Here is a 26,222-nt window from a genome sequence, read left to right on the forward strand (position 1 = left end):
GCTGCATGGGCTGGGCTGTAGCTACATCTAAGGTTTTGAAAACTGAACTTTAAAATGATTAGGGTAATAAAAACCTTGAGAGGCAGACAGTGATCACTGACTGTTTTTAGGGGCTTGTTGAGATTAAATACACTCAACAAAAATATAAACGCAACACCTTTGTTACTGCTCCCATTCCCCATGGGATGGACGTAGAGACCTAAAATTCATTCCAGATACACAATATAACCATCCCTCCCAAACAGTGGTCACAAATCAGTCCAAATGTGTGGTAGTGGGCACATCTGCTATATTGAGATAATCCATCCCACCTCACAGGTGTGCCACATCAGGATGCTGATCTGACATCATGAGTAGTGCACAGGTGTACCTCAGACTGCCCACAACAAAAGGCCACCCTGGAATGTGCAGTTTTTTGCGCTATTGGGGGTCTGGGGACCCAGAACCGGTCAGTATCTGGTGTGACCACCATTTGCCTCATGCAGTGCAACACATCGTCGCATGGAGTCTATCAGATTGTCAATTGTGGCCTGTGGAATGTTGGTCCACTCCACTTCAATGGCTGTGCGAGGTTGTTGGATATTCGTGGGAACTGGTACACGCTGTCGTATACGCCGGTCAAGCACATCCCGAACATGCTCAATGGGTGACATGTCCGGTGAGTATGCTGGCCATGCAAGAACTGGGACATTCTCAGCTGCCATCTGCCCTGAACAATGTGAACCATGATTCATCCGTGAAGCGCACACCTCTCCAACGTGCCAGACGCTATCGAATGTGAGCATTTGCCCACACAAGTCTGTTACGGCGACGAGCTGGAGTCAGGTCAAGACCCCGATGAGGACGACGGGCATGCAGTTGAGCGTCCATGAGACGGTTTCTGACAGTTTGTGCAGAAATTGTTTGGTTGTGCAAACCAATTGTTCCAGCAGCTGAATGGGTGGCTGGTCTCAGATGATCTTGGAGGTGAACCTGCTGGATGTGGAGGTCCTGGGCTGGTGTGGTTACACGAGGTCTGCGGTTGTGAGGCCGGTTGGATGTGCTGCCATATTCTCTGAAACGCCTGTGGAGACGGCTTATGGTTGAGAAATGAACATTCAATGCACGGGCGACAGATCAGGGGCCTGTTCTTCGTACCGCGCTAAGTGAGTTAGCTGGATGAGATTGTTGACGATTTCGCGTGATCCTGGATCGTTCGGTTCCCCGAAGCCCATCCGGGACTTGCTGTCATAGCAACAGAGCCGTAAGCGTAAACCTGCTGGGGAGCAGGTTTACTTTATGTAAACAGGATTAGATCGCGGCCACGCAGGTATGTCCGCGTCATTTATACGAAAGCAACAGCGATATTCCACCACTGTTTCACCATAAATAAATAACATCAATGTAACTAAAGATAATGCAGCACTTGATCCTTTTATTGATTTCACACAGATACATACAGGTCATTCCCTAAAAAAGGGAAATGTACTATTAACATTCTATTACATGTATGTGATTATTACAGATGTAATTCATATTTCAGAGTAGTAATTGTAAATTACTTCGTGTAATCAAGATGAGAGACCACGGCTATAAAAGCGAAGGTGGATTTGGGAAGTCTGTCGCAGTCATATCCTGTCCGTATACGCGAGCAACCCATTGCGGAAGGTGCAAGATTGATAAGGAGAGTCCTCAGAATTCAGCGTATATTGCGGGACAGACAGGATCCTTTAGCTCAGCGCGACAGTGTGCTCATAGAGAGATATCGATTTTCCCGTGAGGGTATTATTTACTTAACCAACTTGTTGACGAGGGGGTGCAGGACCACCACCTGTCTTTTTTTTTGCTCTGCCCTTTTCTTGGTTGCTGTTATGAACAAACAAACAGAGTATTCCAGGGTCTCTTTCCAAGAGACGACAAGCAATATAAGTGATAAATATTACCATTCTGTAGAATATTCTTATATTTCACTTTTACTTGTTCCCATGTTCTAGTGGGTCCTGTTGTGGCTCTAATGTGAAAGGGGATATAATATAACATATTATAATGTAATATAATATTGGATAATATGGTGTGATATGATAAATCTACCCTACAGCCTACTGGTGTTGGCCAGAGGGGCCGATGGCGCAATGTGGCAGCCTGGCTTCTGTCAGTCTGCCCCAGGCCAGCTGTGGCTACAACCGTAGCTGCCTCCACCAGTGTGTGAATGTGAGAGTGAATGAATAGTGGCATTGTAAAGCGCTTTGGGTGCCTTGAAAAGCGCTATATAAATCCACTCCATTATTATTGTTATTATTGAATTACTTACGAGTTTGATTTGTCAGCAACTTTCTGCCAGCCCTCTCTCCTTGCTTTTGCAGCCTTTGCAGTGTTCCCTTGCGTTTTAATTAAACTCTGAAACTCCTGAAATCCCTCACTCAAGAGTTCTTGCTCTGCTGCCGAAAAATACCGAGCGCGCTCCTTCGACATTTTCGCCGACCAATCAAAGGGTTGCCGATCAATGTTTCTACTATCGATGCGTAGCCCCTGTTGGGCCACCCAGTGATCTCACATTACTTCATCCAGCTGTACTAATCGTCAACAACAGGTGTGTTCGGGGAACCGGAATAGCGAGCTCAGAGTTAGCGCGATGATTTGGTCTTGGATGTTTCATTTGATCTTGGATGTAGTAAGCGACGTACGAAGCACAGGGCCCTGGTTGACATTCCTGCTGTCAGCATGCCAATTGCACGCTCCCTCATTGCTTGTGGCATCTGTGGCATTTTGCTGTGGGCAGTCTGAGGTACACCTGTGCACTACTCATGATGTCAGATCAGCATCCTGATGTGGCACACCTGTGAGGTGGGATGGATTATCTCAATATAGCAGATGTGCCCACTACCACACATTTGGACTGATTTGTGACCACTGTTTGGGAGGGATGGTTATATTGTGTATCTGGAATGAATTTTAGGTCTCTACGTCCATCCCATGGGGAATGGGAGCAAAAACAAAAGTGTTGCGTTTATATTTTTGTTGAGTGTAGAACAAGATACAAAGCACTAAAACATGTTAAAAACACAACAGCCTTATTAAATGCAGAGTCGTTTGGACCCGAAAGCAGGATTCGTCACGTCATCACTTGTGTACTGGATACACACACACACGCAACCCACCTGTGAGAGAACATGTGTGTTTGTCTGTGTCCATGTTTGTAAACATTGTTATAAATATGAACATGCACCTGTGTGTGTGTTTGTGTCAGAGGGGTGTTTACAAACAATCACAATCAGAAACATCCTGCTTAGAGTTTATAGAGTCACACTGAGCTGACTTCAGATCTGTGTCATTTATTTCAGCACGTCTTTTTTCAGTTTTTGGTACTGTTGCATTTTACACTCACGCTCGACATTTTGGTGATCTTATGCAAGTTCATTCAATAAGTTTAAATTTGAATATTTCAAATATTTTAGCATGTTTTGTGCTAGAGAAAAAATTAAAACTTTTTCCCAAGACCTTGGATTATTAAAATATTACTAGATTGTTTTCTATATTGTTTTATATCTTGTATGGTTTTCAAACAATGACAGTTTAAGTTTTGAAGAATTTGATTTTTCATGAATCACCCCGTCCACTGCATAATCGCCTGCTGTTGAGGTTGACAATCTAAAAAATGACTTTTCCACGCTCAAACTTTCTGCCCTGCGAGTTTAATTTGAACTCACTTAGTCAGACTGCTTAATTGACATAGAAACACAGAGTCATACACTCTCACAACACTGTGTCACTGCCATGTGTGTCTGTATCTATACTTGTAAATGGTTTTAGGTGGGGATGTGCACGTGTGTGTGTGTGTGTGTGTGTGTGAGGGGCAGGGGGTTTTACAAAGTGCCACCAATCAGAGGCATGTTTTTGGTTTTATTTAGCACATTTTCAGTTTTTGGGACTCCTACTTCAAATAAAATACATTAACTCTGCTTTGACTATAACGTGATGAGTTAAGAGTGTAAAAAACCTCAGATAATCATTATGTGAAGGCAAACGTTAGAACAGAGTCTCAGACTTAAATGAGCTGTGGCCATTGCTGGCACTGTCATCTCATTGGAGGGCCACAGTTTTTTTGTGCTACTTGAACACTAAACAAACAAGAAAACAACCACAAATATTTCTGGAAACGTGGTGTTTGTTCTTTTAAAATTAAAAATATTGTATAAAAAGACAAAACTGCAAACGTGAAGGCAGTTTCCCCCTCACTCTTTACTAATCGAAGCCTTTCATTGAAGCAAATAAACACATTGGTCCTCTCTGCCTGTCCACACACGTGGCAGCACTTCTATCATTTTGCTCGTATTTAACAAAGTAAAATTGCAGACATGAGTGTCCACATGAGTGTTTGCCTGTCACTGAACTAACACATTCGGTCATTTGGAGAATTTGTTTTAACATTGCACTCAACAAACAAATCCTCCCTAACAAACGTCACTTCAAGGGCCAAATTGCATTACATTCCATCACATCAATACACGGGCTGCAAGTAGGGGTGACGTGGGCTGCATGCGGGCCCCAGGCCACGAGTTTGAGACCCTTGTATTAGAACAATTGAGGAACTTCCCAAGAACATTATAGAGAATTCTGAGTCTGACAGACTTTATTCCATCCATTGTTGCTTCAAACGTTCCCCCCCCCAACAACAAAAATGGGAGGAGCTTCTCAGTGAAAGTGTGTCTGTGGGTGTAGACCTTTGTGTCGTTTTCAGAGTCATAGAAGGGTACAGGGTCTCTGGTACAGACAGTCATACTGTATGAGTCCTTTAAAATGTGAAACAAACTCCAAAGCTCTACGAGGTTCACTCAGTTTATACGGATGACGAGCTTCAAGAGAATCCTAAAGTTTCATGTAACTTCTTCTATTTCACATTTATTGAAACGAATGTTCCCCTGAGAACAGTCAAAGCATCTTTCTCTCCATCTGTGTTTCAAAGAGGGCTACATCGTGTTCTTGAACCGCACAACATTTTATTAGCAAAAGTATCCACTCACAATTACATTGGCAACAAAGTATGAAAAAATATAAACACTTCTGAAAACATCTCTGAATTACACTGAGAACACAAACATTTTACTCATGATCACAGAGAGCAGAGCGAATGCTGGAGATGTAACATTGTTCCTTAAAACCTTTAAAACTTTCAGCATATCTACAACATCACCAACAACAGAAAGATGTTCATAAAAGTCATATTCACATAAAATAAAAAAAATATTAATATTAAATAAAAAGGCCTGTTAGTCTGCTGGATAATAAGCTTTGACTTTAAAGGAGAAAAAAAAAATCCCACAAATGAAAACAGTCCAGTAGCAACATGACAAAACTTGTTCCAGGCAGACCTGTGTATATGAACTGTCCTCTGACGCAGTCACCAGGCAGTTTGGGGGTTTGCTTTATAGAGACTGTAGTCTGCTTTCCTGAAGAAGGCCACTTCTGTCTCATGAGCTAAAGAGGACAAACATGTCAAAGTTAAAACACACCTCAGATTTTTAAACAGGTATGTTCAGAAAGTCTTCCATTTTTATGAAGTTTGAAATGGATCACAGTCAATCACAGCTCTCCTTCATATAAGTCAGAAGACAGTTATTTTTATTCATTATCCTGGCTGCATGCCAAATATCCTTGGGCAAGATACTAACCCCGTGTTTGCCTACTGGTGGAGGTCAGAGGGCCCGGTGGCGCCAGTGTCCGGCAGCCTCGCCTCTGTCAGTGCGCCCCAGGGTGGCTGTGGCTACATGTAGCTGCCATCACCAGTGTGTGAATGTGTGTGTGAATGGGTGGATGACTGAATGTAGTGTAAAGCGCTTTGGGGTCCTATGGACTAGAAAAGCGCTATACAAATGCAGGCCATTTACCATTTACCATTTATTTTTTTAATGGACAGTTGAGGTGGGATCTGAGATGTGTCTTGACTGAACTGCTACTAAATTCATAAACTGCCCGTCCCACAGCTGGTCGTGTATGTTCGAGAGAAGAACAACAAAATGTTTAAAGATTTGCCTGCTGAGTGTAACATACCCAAACTGGATTAAGGCATAAATCTACTGACAGATTAAAAAACAAGTCTAAACAATGCATCGCAGTCAAAATGATGAAGCTAGGTAAGCAGAAACCTGAGAGTCACTGTCCAGTTCCTTTATAGAGATGGAAGAACCTCACTGAAGGACAACTTTTGCCATTCAATTCTATTTATATCTTTATATTTATTTATTGAAATCATTTGTTTATTATAAGGTAAAGACGTTAAAATGATACACAGACAACTGAGCAAACCCCAAAAATCATACGGCCTCCAATCAGATATTTCAGTCTGACATGTTTTATTCATTTACAAAGGAAACTAAAATCCACTCAGTTTTGGTTGTTATGAAGAACTGTGTTTAGACTGCTCTGGAAACAGCAAACTGAACAACGATGAAATCACTGAATGCGCATCACGGGCCTTTCTCACTACATGATATTCAAACCACATGTTATTATTGTATCACTACTTCTATTTGAAATTCAATTTGAACAGGGTGAATTTTGGGGCATTGTGCAAATAGACTGAAAGGTTTGGGTTTAGAAACAATGAACTCGAGCAAAAGGCAACAGTGAATATAATCACAGGCACAAATGTAAAAAGAGATGTTTTGAGTCGCCCATTATTTCTTTGTATTTTCTAGGAAAATGGGAAATAAGAACAGGGCAAAAACAGCTTGTACAATTCTAACGTCACTGGGGTCAACACAGCTCACAGCTGACTGTTAGCTGGGATGTTACTCAAAGTTACATTGGTCGGCTGGTGATGGTGGCTGTGCTGATGTGAATCAGGCTCATTTTGACAAATTAGATTTATGATTGAAAATAATCTCTCCGTCTCTCAGACAGACATTGTTACTGATTTTGTTGCCTGTTATAATCAGGCTCTGGCTGCTGTGCTGAGGACAACACGAGTTTAGCTTTCGTGTCACTGTGTTCTTTGCTAGCTTCATGTTAGCATGTTTGTTTTGGACAGGCTTGCAAAGCGTTGATGTGTCAGCAGCATAGCGCATGAATTGAAAACAGTAAGTTGTTACATTACCACATTCATGAAAAAATGTAAAGTGAATACAGTAATGTGTTACTTTGGACCAAATTATAACCAACACTGCTCTACAGCAAACACTCAGCAATGCAAATCTTACCAACACCAGCAGCTCTGAGGGTTTGGCCTTCATGTAGAACCAGAGTTTCATCATCATCTAAACTCATCACTAACTCGTTTGTCTGAAAACAAAGGAAAAAAGATAAAAACTGCAAGTTTGAAATGCAAACTATTTCTGAAATAAGATTATATAATAACTGAAATAATATTTCTGGAATGTATGGCTAAAATTACTGAGTTGATTCTGAGATCAATCCCAAATTCTGAAAGTGGATTAAAGGGAATTAAATGATTTAGTTGTTGAAATACCAGCTGAGTGAACAGATTTTGATTTCCTTTATTTTCTCTCACAGGGATCATGCCATTACAAAAGAGGGAAGTTATATTAAAGTGGAAGACAAAATAGTCAGGTCCCTTTGAAAATGTCATTTTTTAAAGTACTCCTTAAGGGCAGACCACAACACTCGTGTGTCCTACAAGCGGACACTCCACAGCCTTCACACAGATACCTTTGCTCCATGAGCCTGATGGATAATCTTCATCGTGTCTGTAAAGGGAAAAAGGATGGAGTCAGATTCAGAGCACAAATTTCACACCAACAAAGTTTACATAGACCTTTGGTCAAAACTTTACAGATATCATGAAGGTTGTTTTCAGTTGTTAATGGTTTTTCTTCCCCCACTGTGGAATGACTGTACAGCAGACATCTTTAATGACCAACAAACAAGAACTGGGTGCAAAAGTGTGAATTTATTTTTACATTGTCTCTAATCCACACAGGCTCGATACACAACAGTGCTGTCACTCGACTTGCAGTGACCATCAAAACGATGAAAAAAAAAATTGCTGTAAACGGTTTATTTTGCGACACCACGAAACAAACGATAGCGTAAAATGAAACAGACGTTTTTATATTGTCATCCGATATATGTCGTATCGAACAGTCCTAGTATAAACCTCTGACCACAACTGTATATAATGATCCCATGTGCATTTTCTTTTATATCCAAATGTTCATAAAGTGATTACATTTATTTATACAAATACAATTTGATTCTGACTTTAAGAGCTCTGTTAGCGGGCCCTTAAGAGCATCGCCTCACTCTATGTACATTTCTTTAAAAGTCCCGTTCAGCATGGATTTTTTTGTCTGTTTGTTTTTTTGGTTTTTGCCCTTCATCGCCGTCCTTCTTCCCCGCTGTTTTTCTTTCCCCAGTCAAGTCTGTCCCGTGTGTAGCAAGTGAAAATAAAATAAAATAAAATAAACAATAAAAGGTGAATCAAATAGGCTGGGGCGGTCCATTTAGTAAAGTAAATCCGTTGGGCATCTTTCTTTGCCTTTAGACAATAATTCTGATGGCAAAAGAACCAAACAGGACAGGCTGGGGAAAAAAAGAAAAAAAAAAGGTCCCGTTCAGCCCTGAGATCCAGCAGGAACAAGAAGCACTCGGTGTGTGCAGCTTTTACACTGGGCAATCTTTACCTTTTGTATATATTCGTTTTATTGTCTTAATCAATCAGATAAGCACTTTATTAACAAGGGAAAAGTCATTAGAGAGCAAAAAGGATTGCACAACACAATTTTATAATGCAATAATTAGCTTTAGTCATGTTTCCTGTCCTTCACAACTCTTGTGAGAGCTGTGTTCACTAGTGATGTGCAACTCCACTGATTATCTTTCTGATCTGATACCAAGTAGAATTCAGGGCGGTATCGACGATACTGATCCGATACTCTGTACAAAAACGTAATTTTTCATTGTATTTCATAATCCAATAATTAATTGTATTATGTAACTGTAATAATAATATAATAATATTGCTTCATAATGATTACAGGACATCAGATTACTTGTTCTTATTGCTTAATAATGCAGAGTTCATCATATAGAAATAAAAAACTGAAGTTGTGCCTATTTGAACACGTTGCCTGCCTGCAGCACTGAAGGACTCTGTGAGAGACGTCTGTCTCGCCCTAGCAGCACCTGTCCCTGTCCTCCTCTTCAGTCTCAACATATTTCATCATATTCTGTGATATGATTTACTCTGAGGTGTTTGACGAGGTTAGTGCTGTTGCCACAACATCTCACTTTCTTGCCACATGTATCGCAAACCGTGTCGTGGCTGTTTGCGGAGATAAAATACGTCCACACATGACTCCGTTTCACTCAGCCATTGTTGTGAGTGCGCACGCCAGCGGCTGCAACACATTTATACAGCCGTGTTTCGCACATGACTATGTAGACAATCCGAATGATATAGTTTCTTTCCACTGTGTTCCTGTTAATGATAAACTACAAATTTACCCTAAATTACTAAAATATCGATGAGAATCGATTCTAGAACATAAATTACTGGTATCAGAAGAATCAATATTTCAATATCGATTTGCACATCACCAGTGTTCACACTCCAAGTCGAACTCTCTCCCATGAAGTTCTGGACTCCACCAGGCTGCCATCTGTCATATTATTTATGGACAGAAAATCCAGGTGCAGCCAGTAGGCTAGCAGCTGAGTGGGAAACGAGTCTGAGGGCATGGTTCTCAGTCAGAAGGACCCACGCTGGATTTGGAGCAAATTTAAGTATCGGACTGTCTTGCTTGCAAGTAAGAGAAAAGTGAATCACTAGAGTAACGGATTGGTGCAGCGCCTGCTGTGGCTACACCCACCTATGGTCACAAGCTGTTAGGGCTGCTCGATTATGGCAAAAATGATAATCACGATTATTTTCACTGAAATTGAGATCTCGATTATTTGACGATATTTATTTAACCCTTTAAGACCTACTATAGAACCAAGTCCGCCAGAGCTTATATTATTATTTTTTTTTTTTTTACATGTTGTAGTGCCATTTGTGGGAGCATTTCAAGTTGCTATGCAACTGTTATAGCCCATATTTTAATAATATGTCTGCATTAAGTCCATAGTAACTACATTAATTGCAAAAAAGTGCAATAAACTACAAAAAAATTGAAAATCGTTTTTGGTTTTTTTTAACATATATTTCTACTTTGAGAAATTTAAGAGGTTTATCCCTCAAAACTTTAAATACAAAAAAGTTGCAAAAAATAGTTTACAACAACAGGAAACTTATTTTGAGTGTCTTCAAAGTTTTATTTTGGAGATACATCAATTTTTATATACTGCAGGAAAAACAAAAAACAATCCTATGATGCAAATTTGCAAAGAAAACAGCAGGTGCATCAAAATAAACTATTTCCAGCAGTGCAATTCGAGTTCTAAGCATCCCAGAAACTATTCAGAAAAGTCAACCATGACCAGTATAGGTTTTTAAGACCTACGAGTAAAAAACTACAATTTCCGCGAAAATGACGTCACTTCCGGTTTCGGGCAGGAAATGGCGGATATGCGATAGTTCGCCCTGATGTCTGTTTCACTGTGGGAAGTGTTACGAACAGCTGATAGGAACGGCAAAGCGTGTTTCTGGAATATTATGTTTTTGTTCCTGCAAGCGCTTTTTATGCAATTTTTGCAAAGCTATATGTGGAACGAAACCGTGACCGAGGACAAGCTGATGGCATCAGATGTAAGTACAACTCCTCCGGTTTCATATGCAAAACAAATTATTGCGCTAGCTTACACGGTTCAGGTTCTACAGGGATTTAACAATAGTTATGCAAAACGGAGCGTGCTGCTCTGACCGGCTTTAAAGGGTTAACAATGACTTTAAAAAAATAATATAAAATAGTGTGCAACACCACTGAAGTTTTTTTTTTTTTTTTTTTTTAACTCTTTTCAACCAACAGCAGTCACTCTCCTCTCCAAATAACTTCTGCTTAGCTTTCCAAGCTTCCCTCGGGTCCTCTTAATCAGCGGTCTCCACCCTTTTTTGCGCCACGGACGGTTTATGCCCGACAATATTTTCACGGACCGGCCTTTAAGGTGTCGCGGATAAATGAGGGAGGGGCTAATAATCGGCTCAGTCATTTTTAATGATCGTTGAAAGCCCAGATCGTAATCGTGATTAAAATTCGATTAATTGAGCAGCCCTACAAGCTGTGTGGAAATAACCTTCCCCCAAAGGGTGGCTGGTGTCTTAGAAATTTGGTGAGTAGCTCAGTCACTGGGGAGAGGGTTACCAGCCGCTACTCCTCTACACTGAAAACAGCCAGCTGAGGTGGTGTGAGACACCTAGGAGAGGAGTTCGTAATCTAACTTTGCCCCGTGTTTCACTATGGGAATCGCCTTGGTATGACCAACTACGGAAGCTCCAATGACACCACGTTTGAGCTGTGCTCAGGGCTCCGCCCCCTTATTCTAACACCACCGACCAGCCTCTCCTAACTCGGGATGGCAACATCCTGGGCTTTGCTCAGAGGTGTATCAGTCCAGTTCGTGCGGTTTTATAGGCTGGATGTTGCACAGTCATCCCTGGGTCAGTCAGTCCTGGAATCTAGCGCCTCAGGTCCAACCTGAGATCCTGGAGTAGTGCTGGAGCATAGCTTTGGGCACAATCCGGTAGTGGGCCATATCTCCCGTAGTGAAACAGAGCAAAGTTAGAAAAAGAACGATGGGTCACTTCATGATAACAGAGTGAGATGTTTCACCAACACTTCCGTCCTTGTTTGGGTGCGGAAAGAAAGAGTGATTACATTTCTGTTCTGGTGTTCGTGTGTTTATTTAAATCATTTTGTATCAAGTAAACACATCACTACTGATGTTTAGCTATAACTCCAGGTAACTATGTGAGTTCTATGTAACAACAACAGCAATCTAAACATGACATGTGGGTAGGATGAGAACATTGCTCTAATGACAGCAGTAAAAAATTATGAAGACAATTGAAGTAATGCATACATACCATAACCATATTTCCTGAAAGGAGGTGGAAATCCTGGCCTTGTTGCAATATCTGAAAGAAATTGTTGGATTCAATCAAGATTTTATCTTCTTATTCATGTGTGAAAACACACAAGGTCGAGAATCCTAAAAAACTCGTCTAATAAAGACTCCCCATCTGTCCCACTGGGGTTTCTCACAGCTGTTTTTGTGTCTATGTGGGACACACACAGGGTGGAGCAACAGTTTGCTAAACACAATCACAGACTTTAGAGGGGAAAGCGCAGACCTCGGCCTCTGTGTGAGGATCTAAACGTATTCTACGCTCGATTCGACACAGCGAACACCACGAGACCGACTGCCTCTCCCTCCTGCTCTCCCCAGCCTTCACTCCCCTCAGACGCAGTGCCAGGTCCACCACAAAGACCGTTACAACCTGGCCTGAAAATGCTCTCTCCAAACTACAGGCCTGCTTCACACAGACTGAGACAGATTTGAACACCAGGAGCTAGAAACAGTCACAGGATCAGTACTGGACTACATCAAGTTCTGTATCAGAAATGTGACTGTGGACAAAAGCATTCGGGTTTTCCCAAACCAAAAACCAGCCAGGTCCGCTCACTTCTCAAAGTCTGTGACGCCATCTTCAGGTCAGGTGTCAGAGCTCTGTACACGGCTGCTCGAGCCGATCTGAAAAGGGAAACTAAAAAAGTCAAAACAGACCACAAAGGAGCACAGAGTCCCACCTGTCCAGCGCCAACACACAGGAGGTGTGGGAGGGCATACGAGACAAACTACAGAGGCTGTGAAAACAGAAAGCCTGAGTGTGCCGCTGGCAGACGAGATAAATCACTTCTTTGCCCAGAAACATCTCAACAGCAGCACTCATCTGCTCCAGCCCTGCTCCCATCCTCATCCTCACCTGGTTCCTGCACTGCTCCACTCACTGTAACAGAGGATATTCCCAGTGCCAAAGAAGTCTCCCATCACCAGCCTGAACGATGACCGCCCTGTGGCCCTCACGCCGTACTCATGAAATGCTTCGAGATACTAATGCTTCAGCACATCAAGGACCACCTTTATGTTCTAGACCAAAGACCCACAGACTCAAGAACAGTTTCTTTCCAAGAGCCTGAACTCACACATGCACTGAAGACAGTTTCACCCCAAATCCAAGGACTCCCCCCACACAGACTGCAAACTACGATCACGACTGTGCAATATTTAATTTATGTGCAATAACCCACACTGTAAATACATAACACCATTTATTTTTGCCCTATATCTGTATATTTTTCTTTTCCCACACGTTTGCACTGCAGCTCTGAATCTCACTGTACATGTGTATAGTGACAATAAAAGGCATTCTATTCTACTCTACTCTGTTCTATTCTAAACATGACATCACTGGTTTTGTTTGTTGCAGTCAACAGACTCACATTAGTTTATGTTAGTTAACCACAGAGTACCGAGAACTCAGCAAAATAAGAACACAAACTAAAACCAGTCTAAGGGCGTTGCTTCTGTGTTGCCTCTGACTGTAGCAACCACTCTTAGGTTAATAATATAAACTGCCCACTTTCACTCAGTCTACTGCGCAGTAGGAGAGTCTTCGTTTTTCGGCCCTGAAACAGGAAAATGTGCCTGTTAGCTGTGATGTTGGGGTTTGTGCCGCCTGTCACGCTCTGTACTGCCGCAAGAGGGCGCCAAACATGTGCTTAAAACATTAAGGACTTGTTTCTTATATCCACCTACACAGAGAGCAGGGCTCATTGTTGTAAATTAACCTTTATATATGAAGTGTTTCATATCCAGTTAAAACCAAAGAACTCTAAGTTTTGAAGCTCTCCCGTCCAGCTGCAGTGAATCCTGGGATTTCTGCCTGCGCAGTGTTTTTAAAGGTTTGTTTCGGTGAACAGATGCTGACACGGGGTACACACCGCACGGCTCTCACCGTCTTTGACGAGCTGCATGAAGTCCTGTACGGTCTGCTCCAAGCGGACGCCGTGAAACACAACCGGCTTGAAGTTCCTGTGTTCGAAGGACCTCACCAGGCGGACGGTGACCACAGCTTCAGCAGTCATGCTGCTCTGAACCCGAACACTCGTCTGGTAACGCGTAGCTGTCCTTCTTCCCCTAAGTTTTATTGGCGATTGGCAAACAATAAAATGGTGCATTACCGCCACCAACTGGTGTGGAGTGTGTACTGCAACGTCGCTCACAAATCCTCCAAAACAATTTACCCTGTTTTAAAGCCTGATAACTTTCACTTCTTGGGTCCTTTTGCAGTTACTCAATAAGATCCAGTTTCATTTGTAGGTTTCTGAGGTTTTGGATCAGTTGCCTTCTCTCTACCTCCCCTGTGTTGGCCATTCATTCACACACTGGTGATGGCAGCTACATGTAGCCACAGCCACCCTGGGGCGCACTGACAGAGGCGAAGCTGCCGGACACTGGCACCACCGGGCCCTCTGACCACCACCAGTAGGCAACGGGTGAAGTGTCTTGCCCAAGGACACAACAACCGAGACTGTTGGAGCCGGGGCTCGAACCGGCAACCTTCCAATTACAAGACAAACTGCCAACTCTTGAGCCACGATCACCCACATGTTCTGTTTCCTCTTCTCCACAGTAGTCACGTTTACCTGTATTATGTTTACCTGCCATGAATAAAGTCGTGTTCAAACCAGTCTGCCCAAAACTTTTCTTCATTTTTCGCCTTATGATACTCTTTATCTTTGTCTGACAGAAGTTAATAGCCAGGTCAACTAACACATTTTTGTGGCTTCCTTTGCAGCTCTGTCTGTCATTTCATGTGCTCTGACTCCAAAATAAGCTGGAATCCATAAAAAGCCAACTTTTAAGTCCCATCATGTTTATTCTGTAACACGTTTGCTGAACCTCTGTTGCTGTCCTTTTTCTTCTTGTTAAGTTTTAATGGCAGATAGCAAACATACCACAAACTGGTATGGACTGTGGATGGAAATGAAGGTTAAAACAAACAAACAAAACCCTCAAATCCTGTCAAACACTATAGTCCATCTTTAAAAATGTGTACTTCTTGAGTTGAAATAAATCAATAAGGTCTAATTTTCATGTTACTGAAGTTTTGCCGTTGTCTTTTCAGCCTCTGACAGTGCAAGCCATTCTTACTGACTTACGGTGTTTCAGATTAACTAGTGACGGTCAAACAGATGTGTGGTAGATTTGCTTTTCAAATGAAACAGTATTATGTCATTATTTTTGGCCTTCGTGCTTGAGAAATACCAAATTATGTACACAAAGTTCTGGAAATTACCACAACATTGTTCATGATTTAATTTTTTCCCCCATAACATCAAGAAATGTTCCACATTAATATCATGTTGCAACGTCACATCCTGTTACAGTAGTCTGCCTCTGTCTTTTCTCTGGAAATAAACACTTGGGGCTAAAATAGCTAATTGATCAACACAGCTGGAGAGAGCTGGAGGTTATATACAGTCTGTGTAAATGATGTGTTAACTTTGTTAATTTGACAAACATTTGTGGGTGACGCAGTAGCTGGACGAGTCTGCGACAAACATCTCAAACAGCAGGACGTTACATCCTGTGGTGTCTGTATGCGAGGCAGCTATGATGGTCATGGAGTATTTTACTTGAATAAATACAGATTCTAATGAATAGAAAACGGCCAGCTTACTGAAGAAATTCTATTGGGGACAACAGTACAGTACTCTGTGGACCAAGAGGGGACTGCCAGCACAATCTGTCTGCTCAAACACTCAGGTATACCCCAGAAACATCTGGATATTCATTTAAAATATTTATACATACATCCTCATTGTTGTGACTATTTTCAGTTACCTTTCCCAGCTATGCCGTGCCTGTGGCGAAAGAAGCTCTGCTGCAGACACTGATGAGTGGGTAAAATAACCAAATCAATACCTAAGACTGAAGCACCTTGAATGGGTCACCTCAGCATCACTGGGTGAAATGTCACTTTGATGCACCAACAGAAAACATGTGGTTGAGATAACCTGCATGCCTTTGCACTTTAAAGACACTGCAGAAGGTGATTACAGATGTTACGCATGTTAAACAATTTATCACTGTTATCTTTGGGGAACTGTCCATTGTTCCTTCAGTGGGCTGGTTTCAGTCATTATGCAAATGTACTGTTTCTAAGTTTGGGGAAACCTGCAGTCAGCTGAGACTGAAGACGTTGTCTTTGCTTAAAGACTGGTTTTAGTCTTGACAATCCGCTGTGCTGGCATCTATGAGCAGGATGTTTGTGGGTCGATTTGAATGCAGCAGGTGTAAATGCAGCCCCTCAGACAGAGCCAGGTGCAGATGTGTGTGCCATGTTAATCTGGTTGTAGGCCCTGGCCCTTTGCCACAGGTGGCAGTAGCAGACTGCTGCAGCTGCTGTGTCATATGTCAATAGATTGAGCTACAAAATAAAGATCATATGGAAGTTTTGTAAATTAAATTATGAAAATTCTTAAGTTAGAATTCAACTCACCTCAAAACTCAAAAGCACACCTGAGTCACCCATTTTCTTAAATCCACTCACTCTCACAAGCTCTTCTCACTCACACTGGCTCTGTTGTTGTAATCACTGTCTAACTGCTGTAAATGCACTGTAACTGCCATCTGCTCACACATGTTTGTTAAATTAATCAAGCTTATATAGACTGTATCTAACTACCAGCTCTCTCCCGCTGTGTACATCTATGTTACGCCCCAGTCTAGGGGTACAGGAACGCAACATAAGTTTGAAAAGATTGCCCCGCCCTGGTCCCCAAAACCATACACAGAGGGAAAACCAATCTCTTAGTGAATGGTGGTTTATTTTTCTACACTGCAAAAATGAAGCTCCGGGGTGAACAAAGGCCAAAATAACAAACAAAACAAGCTAAGTCAGGAGGAGGTGCTATCTAAAACCCTATGTGAAATCAAACATCAAACAAAAGACAAGCGCTACACCTAACTCCCTAACTGAAATAAACACCACCACTAAAGCAGTTTGTTAGGCATAAAGAAAGCTCAGACAGGACCACTTGAGCTTCAATCCGAGGAGACTTGTTTATACCTCACAGACGGACAGTTTATGGGCAGAACGTCCTCTCTGTCCAGGGTGGACAGAGAGGGTGTCCTCAACCCATTAGAGAATGCTCTACACTCAATTTGTTTAAGGCAAAGGTTAAAAACTGGTTATGGACAAATCAAGTGTGTGATCATGTATGAGTTGTATAGTTTTAATGTTTTATTTGGGAACAGAATGGTGTGTATGTGTAAGTTTGGTGATGGAGTTTTTATTATGAATGAATGATGAATTTTTATGAATGATGTCTATTTTTTATGCTTAAGGACAACAGATGGTAATTAGCCCTTGGCTATAATCTGATATGTTTACATTCATGAAATTTTTATTTTTTACATTTATGTTCTAATGAACATAAATGTAAAAAATAAACATGCACTGTCCTAAATAAAAAAATAAAAAAATAAAACAGTACAAGGAAAACAATAAGGCAGCTCACCCCTTCTGTTCCAGTGCTATTTACAATGTGCTCTTTACAATGAAAACTAATGTACACACTATATACAGAACTCAGAAAGTCGCACAAAGTCACAGGCACAAATGTCTCAGGCTTTGGAGGCCAGGGTAAGGTCTGCTGCTGCTGTCAGTGGCTGCCCCCGGGACAACTGCTGGTGGAGGGATTTTGAATGCGACCACATGATCGGCGGACCAATCGGCAGCCGTCAGCTCATCCACTCAGGGACCTGCAAAGACTTAAAGGCACAGACAAAGAAAACAACCACCAAAACAGATTATGGCCAGGGCAGGTGACTACAGTTACACAGATGTAATCTACTCAGTACTAGAGGTGGCCATGACAACCGTACTTTGTACACGAAGGATGCAAATCATTTTATAAGATAAGATAAGATAACCTTTATTAGTCCCACACGTGGGAAATTTGTTTTGTCACAGCAGGAAGTGGACAGTGCAAAAGTTATGAGGCAAAAATTAGAATACAATAAGAATAAATACAGTACACAGCTGTACAGAATAGAATAAAATAAAATACTATATACAGTAGAATAAAATAGAATAAAAATATACAATAAGATAAAAATAGAATACAAATACTATATACAACTGAGTAAAAATACAACGATGACAGAAAGGATTATTGCACTTAGTATTATTGCATATGTATGGATGTGTGTGCTTGATCAGTTAAAGTGTTTATTATGGAGTCTGACAGCAGTGGGGAGGAAAGACCTGCGAAATCTCTCCGTCCCACACCGTGGGTGCCGCAGTCTCCCACTGAAGGAGCTGCTCAGTGCTGTCACAGTCTGCTGCATGGGGTGGGAGATGTTGTCCATCAGGGATGACAGCTTAGCCGCCGTTCTCCTGTCACTCACCACCTCCACTGGGTCCAGAGGGCATCCTAGAACAGAGCTGGCCCTTCGGATCACCCTGTTCAGTCTCTTCCTGTCCCCAGCAGAGATGCTGCCGCCCCAGCAGACCACACCATAAAAGATAGCAGAAGCCACCACAGAGTCATAGAAGGTCTTCAGGAGTGGGCCCTCCACTCCAAACGACCTGAGTCTCCGCAGCAGGTACAGCCTGCTCTGCCCTTTCCTGTAGAGGGCGTCTGAGTTATGAGTCCAGTCCAGTCTATTGTTCAGATGAACACCAAGGTACCTGTAGCTGTCCACAGCCTCAATGTCCATACCCTGGATGTTCAGTGGTTGCAGTGGAGAATGCTTGTGCCTGCGGAAGTCTACCACCAGCTCCTTGGTTTTACTGGCGTTGATCTGGAGGTAGTTCAGCTGGCACCAGTCCACAAAGTCTTGGGTCAGACCTCTGTACTCCTTGTCGTCCCCATCAGTGATGAGGCCGACTATTGCAGAGTCATCAGAGAACTTCTGCAGGAAGCACTGGGTGGAGTTGTGGGAGAAGTCTGCAGTGTAGATGGTGAAGAGGAACGGAGCCAGAACCGTTCCCTGTGGGGCCCCCGTACTGCAGACGACCCTGTCCGACACACAGCCCTGAGTCCTCACATACTGTGGTCGGTCGGTGAGGTAGTCCAGGATCCAAGTAGTGAGGTGATGGTCCACTCCAGAGTTCTCCAGCTTGTCCTTCAGAACCGAGGGAAGAATGGTGTTGAAGGCACTGGAGAAATCAAAGAACATGATTCTCACAGTGCTTCCAGCGGTCTCCAGGTGAGCGAGGGAACGATGTAGGAGGTGAATGACGGCATCATCCGCTCCAAAGCCAGGCTGGTAGGCAAACTGAAGTGGGTCCAGTGATGAGCTTATTAGGCGCCGAAGCTGAGCCAGGACCAACCGCTCCAGGGTCTTCATCAGGTGGGATGTCAGAGCCACCGGCCTGTAGCTGTTGAGGTCCTTGGGGCGTGAAGTCTTTGGCACTGGTACAACACAGGAGGTTTTCCAGAGCTGTGGGACTCTTCCCAACCTCAGGCTCAGGTTGAAGAGGTGCTCCATCACCCCACACAGTTGGTCCGCGCAGGACCTGACGACCCTCGAGCTGATGCCATCTGGACCCGCTGCCTTCTTGCCATTAATCCTCCTCAGTTCCCTCCTAACCTGGGTGGTTGAGAGAGACAGGCTGGAGCCTTGTGTTGAGTGTGTATTGGATGCTGTTGTTGGGGGTGGGGGGGAGTGAGCAGGGTGAATAGAGGAGGTGTGAAGTGTCTGAGGTGGAACAGCAGCAGTGGGGGTGGGTGAGTCTGCAGCCGATGTTGCAGACTGCCTCATGGCTGAGTCAAATCTGTTGAAGAAATGATTCAGTTCATTTGCCCATCTCACATCCCTCCCAGGCAGAGAGTTCTGCTGTTTGTGGCCCGAGATGGTTCTGAGGCCTCTCCAGACTTCACCAACGTTGTTTTGTTGTTTTGAGAAGTTAAAGAATCCATTTTCTTAACTGCCTACATATTCCTTACCTTAGATTGCAGAATCTGGACTAGTTGATTAACTCTGTTTTTTTTAGTGTATAAGTAATAAGGCTCAAATTAGCAGCATGCTTCCATGTCACATTAATCCACATTAGAATACTTACTCACCCTGACCCAACAGCAGTGGGTCAGTGGACCACAGTGTCAGAGCCCTGTTCACCTTGATAAAGACATTTGCCTATTGGGCCCTGTTTTACAATGCAGATTCATGTGAGAACACAGCTGGCTGCAGGTCCTGTTCCACTTCAGTGCACTATTTTGCAGAAGTGTTTTGTGGGAAAATAAACCAGAAAAAAGAAAAAAAAATCTGTTTAATCTCAAATATTTCAATTCAAATGACAAAGAATGTGCCGCACACTGTAGCTAGAAGCTCCGCTAAGACCTTATTATGATATATTAGTGATTATTTGTAGAATCTGGCTTTGTTTTCTGTTAATACAACACTGTCACACCTGTGCTGTATTAACAGCCGGTGCTGCTGTGTTGGAGCGGTAGTTAACAAGAAGGTGTAAGCATTTTTTTTTAGTATACTACTGTTTTTCAAATAAACTTTTTAATACTTTAAACTTGGGGCAGGAGCTCGTCCCTGACCCGGAGTGGGCACTCCACCCTTTTCCGGCTGAGGACCACGGCCTCAGATTTGGAGGTGCTGATTTGGCTGCGAGCCGTTCCACTGTGAGCTGGAGGCCATCACCTGATGAAGCCAACGGAACCACATCAGCTGCGAAAAGCAGAGATGAGATTCTGAGACCACCCAAGTGAAAGCCTTCTGCCACTTGGCTCCGCATAGAAACTTTCAGTTCTATTTAAAACAATCTTTTCAAGGACCTTGGACAACATGCTCCATAAGGCTATAGGTCGATAATTATCCTTGCTGTTTATTTTTCCCACCTTGTGGGAATAATGGCTGCTAACATGACAGCAACAATTGATTCCAGCAGAATCCAATGAACTATGAACCAGGACAAAGTTTCCTACTAGCACATTTCAAATGTTCAGCAGATATCTTATCCGTCCCACATGCCTTACTGTCTTTTAATGTTCTAATTGCATCATACATTTCTCTTGATGACACTACAACATCTTCCTTATTATCAGTTTCATCCATGCAAAAATGGAACTTTTGACACAGTTAAATAGATCACAGTAATGTCTCGTCAGAGCCACTTACACCACCAGTCTTAGCTGGTAAAGATGTTTTAACACTATTTATTCTTTTGATTTCTTTCCAGAAATCATTTACTGAATTGACCTCCAATATCTTTGTGAGGGAGTCTGCCCTCACTGCAGCTTCATTCCTTTTAATAAAACGTGAAGCAAACTTAAACTTAACATTTGTGTGTTTCTTATGATCAAATAGAGGGCCGAAACGCTGCCGCCCTGACTCCACCCAAGCCTCCTCAGCATACAACTTCCAGCCTGGTTTAGCTTTATACAGCAATGGCAATGAACTGCTCGACACAGGTAGGGACTCTAAAATATTCTCATATAAGGAACGCAACTCAGCCCCATGTTGGTTTTTTTTACAGTTAACATCATAACATGCAGATGCATCATTTGGTAGCTCACTCTTACTCAGCAGAAGGTCAGACTGATCAAATATACCCGAAGATCCTCCTCAGTCTGGTTAGACCAAAGGTGTGCGACTGGGTGGACTTTGTAACCACCCATGATCTCAGTGTAAACCTGGACCAGTGTTTTTCCATTCTGTGTTCCCATGTGGATGTTTTTGTGGAACTTTGGTAACACAGACTTCATGTTTGTGTTGTTAAAGTCCTCCACAATGGTGAAAATATCCCTCTAGGTTGTTTGTTCTTCCGTCAGGCTCAGTTTGCTCTGACCCTGCTCTGTTATCGTTTTTCTTTTTTCCTCCATCTGTTGCCAGAAAGTAAAGTTTTGTTTCAATTTTCTTCCTGCCTCATGAGTCCTGCATTGGACTCAAATCCTGCCAACCACACGACTGTCACAAGCTTCTTGCAAAACAAAACTAAAATAAAAAAATATATATACAGGGAGTGCAGAATTATTAGGCAAGTTGTATTTTTGAGGAATAATTTTATTATTGAACAACAACCATGTTCTCAATGAACCCAAAAAACTCATTAATATCAAAGCTGAATGTTTTTGGAAGTAGTTTTTAGTTTGTTTTTAGTTTGAGCTATTTTAGGGGGATATCTGTGTGTGCAGGTGACTATTACTGTGCATAATTATTAGGCAACTTAACAAAAAACAAATATATACCCATTTCAATTACTTATTTTTACCAGTGACACCAATATAACATCTCCACATTCACAAATATACATTTCTGACATTCAAAAACAAAAACAAATCAGCGACCAATATAGCCACCTTTCTTTGCAAGGACACTCAAAAGCCTGCCATCCATGGATTCTGTCAGTGTTTTGATCTGTTCACCATCAACATTGCGTGCAGCAGCAACCACAGCCTCCCAGACACTGTTCAGAGAGGTGTACTGTTTTCCCTCCTTGTAAATCTCACATTTGATGATGGACCACAGGTTCTCAATGGGGTTCAGATCAGGTGAACAAGGAGGCCATGTCATTAGTTTTTCTTCTTTGATACCCTTTCTTGCAGCCACGCTGTGGAGTACTTGGACGCGTGTGATGGAGCATTGTCCTGCATGAAAATCATGTTTTTCTTGAAGGATGCAGACTTCTTCCTGTACCACTGCTTGAAGAAGGTGTCTTCCAGAAACTGGCAGTAGGACTGGGAGTTGAGCTTGACTCCATCCTCAACCCGAAAAGGCCCCACAAGCTCATCTTTGATGATACCAGCCCAAACCAGTACTCCACCTCCACCTTGCTGGCGTCTGAGTGGGACTGGAGCTCTCTGCCCTTTACCAATCCAGCCACGGGCCCATCCATCTGGCCCATCAAGACTCACTCTCATGTCATCAGTCCATAAAACCTTAGAAAAACCAGTCTTGAGATATTTCTTGGCCCAGTCTTGACGTTTCAGCTTGTGTGTCTTGTTCAGTGGTGGTCGTCTTTCAGCCTTTCTTACCTTGGCCATGTCTCTGAGTATTGCACACCTTGTGCTTTTGGGCACTCCAGTGATGTTGCAGCTCTGAAATATGGCCAAACTGGTGGCAAGTGGCATCTTGGCAGCTGCACGCTTGACTTTTCTCAGTTCATGGGCAGTTATTTTGCGCCTTGGTTTTTCCACACGCTTCTTGCGACCCTGTTGACTATTTTGAATGAAACGCTTGATTGTTCGATGATCACGCTTCAGAAGCTTTGCAATTTTGAGACTGCTGCATCCCTCTGCAAGATATCTCACTATTTTTGACTTTTCTGAGCCTGTCAAGTCCTTCTTTTGACCCATTTTGCCAAAGGAAAGGACGTTGCCTAATAATTGTGCACACCTGATATAGGGTGTTGATGTCATTAGACCACACCCCTTCTCATTACAGAGATGCACATCACCTAATATGCTTAATTGGTAGTAGGCTTTCGAGCCTATACAGCTTGGAGTAAGACAACATGCATGAAGAGGATGATGTGGACAAAATACTCATTTGCCTAATAATTCTGTACTCCCTGTATATATATAAATAAAATGTAAACTGGTATCCTTTAATGCTGAGAACATTTCATTTATATAAAGTTATACTTAACATGTTATATAAACTTAAAAGGTTGTAGCTACACAACACATTCTCGTCACAGAGGTTCAGGATACACATTTGAACATGTTGGCCAAAGGGAAACAATCATAAATCAGAGAATCCTCCATTACTTGCCAATGCTATCAGTTTCTACACAAAGCACAGATGGTAATTGATCTCAGAGTAGTTAAAGCAGACCCAGCTTAATAGCATGCTGGTTTCCCATCAGTTTCTTATCAGGAATAAAGGTTTATCCACAATATGGATGCAGAAACAACCAGAAAAACAGCTGCTGGCCTCTCAGCTGGCCCACTCTTTGTTAAGGGCACGAGGACGTGCCTGTCAAAGCAGGGCTGAGAAGTGCTTATTCTTGGAGAAGTATTTAACTCTAGTCTTCACACAAACAGTGACAGGAGTAACCTGGAGAGAGAAGCTTTGTACTACAGTATAAAGAGAGGCTATTCATAACTGTAAATGCAAAACTACTCTAATGAAGTCAAATAATAAAAACACGGAACTGGAAATGAGCAGAAAAAGTATCTGTTGATAACAAAAACATTTTTATATTATCTGTAAATATTATATATAAATCTTATAAATGTAATAAAAATATAGCATAAGTACGTTTTCCTTTTTTGTTCTTTTGTTTACTGTGTGCAAATAACACAAGGTAACACAGACAGTCCAGTAACAAACTGCACAAGGCTATCAGGTCACTTAGCTAAAACAGGCAGGAACCACAGTGACAAAATACCAGGAACTGCTCAGTGAAGCCATATTATACCTTTGCTTTCCCCACACACTCACCTAATAACAAACAATATGCATTCATTTAGCTTCTTAACATCCAGCTGAAAGTGAATCTCTGCTTCTCTTCTCTTGCTTTTTTCATTAAGGATGCTCATCACCAACACGGGATGATTTTATTTGGGCTCTTTAGCTTCCTGTTTGTGTCAGTGCACTTATTTACTTATATTTACTTATTACTATTATGACTATGTTTGTGCATTTGACTTTGTTGTTCAGCATCAACACTTGATTTTGTGTGCGTGTCTGTCATCAGCAGTACAGGGGAGCTCCTGAGAATAAACATGGGTGCTTTGTTAGTTGCTAGCTTAGCCTGCTGAGACAAGGGGATATGAGGAGAGATTAAATCCCAGATCTGTGGAGATAAGGATTAGCTGATCCTGACAACAGAAGGCAAGTCGTGCCTCTGTAACAGATCAGACAAATAGGAAATAGGCACCAGCTAACTTTTAAATGGCTCCAGCTGTCATGTTCACTGGAGAGAGTGGACTCGAGAGGAGGTCTCAGGAAAATCACAGTTCACTTATTTACAATACCACAGTAATGCAACAGTGCTATATTCAATGTGAAAGGGGGAAAAGGGGCTCTAGGGATCCCAGAAAAGGCATCCAAACATTCGTTACTCTTCATCTGACTCTGCTTTTATACAACTCATGCAGACTCACCAAAGAGGGGCTCCAGGAAGGTCTGTACAGAAGGAAACACGCAGTCGGTATCTTTGAGGCAAAACTGGAGCATAAACAGAAGCAAAAGGAGTCAGGGCTTCACCAGCTACGAAGTTCAACAATTCAGCAGTGAACAGCAGCCAGCCACTACCTCAAACATGACTGCTGATGAGAAAATTGAAGACAGATGTGTAGAGCCAAGATCAGGAACCCCGAATAAGTCATGTCCAGGAGCAAAGACAACAACTAACAATCACAGGTAGGAAAGACGATAGAAACTGAAGCAGTGAAATTGAAAGAATCAAAACCTGGTGAGGACTGAGGGACCATGACACCTTCCTCCTAGCGTTATTCCCGCTCTGCAGGGTCCGCTTTTCTGCAACCCGCCGCCATTCAGCACAATCAAGGTCGTCGTTCAAGTTGGTGCGATCCTCTTCACGTCGTCTTTGATTCGGTCTATCCATCGCCTTATTGGTCTGCCCCTTGGTTGCCGGCCTTGGGGGTGGAGTCGCAGTGCTGTTCTTGCCACCAAGTTTTTGTCACTTCTGACCACGTGCCCATACCATCGCAGTTGCGCTCCTTGCATCTTCTCCGTGATCGATGCGATGCCCAGCCGCTTTCGGAAGTCGGTGTTCATGACATGGTCCCATAGTTTCAGGCCCAGGCACCATCGCAGTATCCGCATTTCCATTGTGTGAAGGGCCTGTTCGTGCTTTGCGGTGGACGGCCAACACGCTGATCCATAAAGGGCCACAGGGCGCACTATGCTTTTGTAGATCTTTGACTTGAGGTGGTCAGGTATTCGTCGGTCGCACAGGACACCAGTGACTTGGCACCACTTCATCCAGGCCGCATTAATCCTGGCTCGTACGTCTGGCAGGATGTTGCCGTCATTGCTGATCATCGATCTGAGGTACCAGAAGTGAGATACTTTTGCCAGGTCTTCCCCATCGATGCTGATGGTGCTGTCGGTTTGGGGGTCGGCTTCTAAGTACTTAGTCTTCTTGGTGTTCAACCTCAGCCCGTACTCACTCTGGCGTGTCTTCCATTGCTGCGTTTGGCGTTGCAGCTCCATTCGGGATTCATCTGCGAGGAAGACATCAATGGCATAGAGGAGTGTCCAAGGGCGGGGTGCTTGGAGGTCAGCGGTCACGGTGTCCATGCAGAGGATGAAGAGAAGTGGGGACAGTGCGGAGCCTTGGTGCACGC

The 26,222-nt window shown here is 42.8% G+C and overlaps 1 protein-coding gene across 1 annotated transcript; it reads right to left on the bottom strand.

Annotated features, from left to right (window-relative positions):
• Positions 1 to 4,956: 4,956 nt before the first annotated feature.
• c16h2orf76 (chromosome 16 C2orf76 homolog) lies at positions 4,957 to 14,120 on the bottom strand. The gene is made up of 5 exons (XM_026145719.2): positions 13,892 to 14,120; positions 11,960 to 12,010; positions 7,645 to 7,682; positions 7,176 to 7,257; positions 4,957 to 5,454 (listed from the first exon to the last, which is right to left on the bottom strand). The coding sequence occupies exons 1-5, from the start codon at positions 14,112 to 14,114 to the stop codon at positions 5,378 to 5,380; spliced, it is 471 nt and encodes a 156-aa protein (XP_026001504.2). The 5' UTR covers positions 14,115 to 14,120; the 3' UTR covers positions 4,957 to 5,377.
• Between the last annotated feature and the right edge of the window lie 12,102 nt (positions 14,121 to 26,222).

This window comes from Astatotilapia calliptera, chromosome 16, assembly GCF_964374335.1.
Source record: "Astatotilapia calliptera chromosome 16, fAstCal68.1, whole genome shotgun sequence".
Lineage (NCBI taxonomy): Eukaryota > Metazoa > Chordata > Actinopteri > Cichliformes > Cichlidae > Astatotilapia > Astatotilapia calliptera.

What these genes read in the sequence shown, in the direction of transcription:
- c16h2orf76 (XM_026145719.2), bottom strand. Translation starts at nt 14,114, where the DNA reads ATGCACCATTTTATTGTTTGCCAATCGCCAATAAAACTTAGGGGAAGA. An exon ending in TTTCAGGAAATATGGTTATG is followed by an intron (nt 7,683 to 11,959) that starts GTATGTATGCAT and finishes TTCCCTTTACAG; the next exon opens with ACACGATGAAGATTATCCAT. An exon ending in CCTCAGAGCTGCTGGTGTTG is followed by an intron (nt 5,455 to 7,175) that starts GTAAGATTTGCA and finishes TGTCCTCTTTAG; the next exon opens with CTCATGAGACAGAAGTGGCC.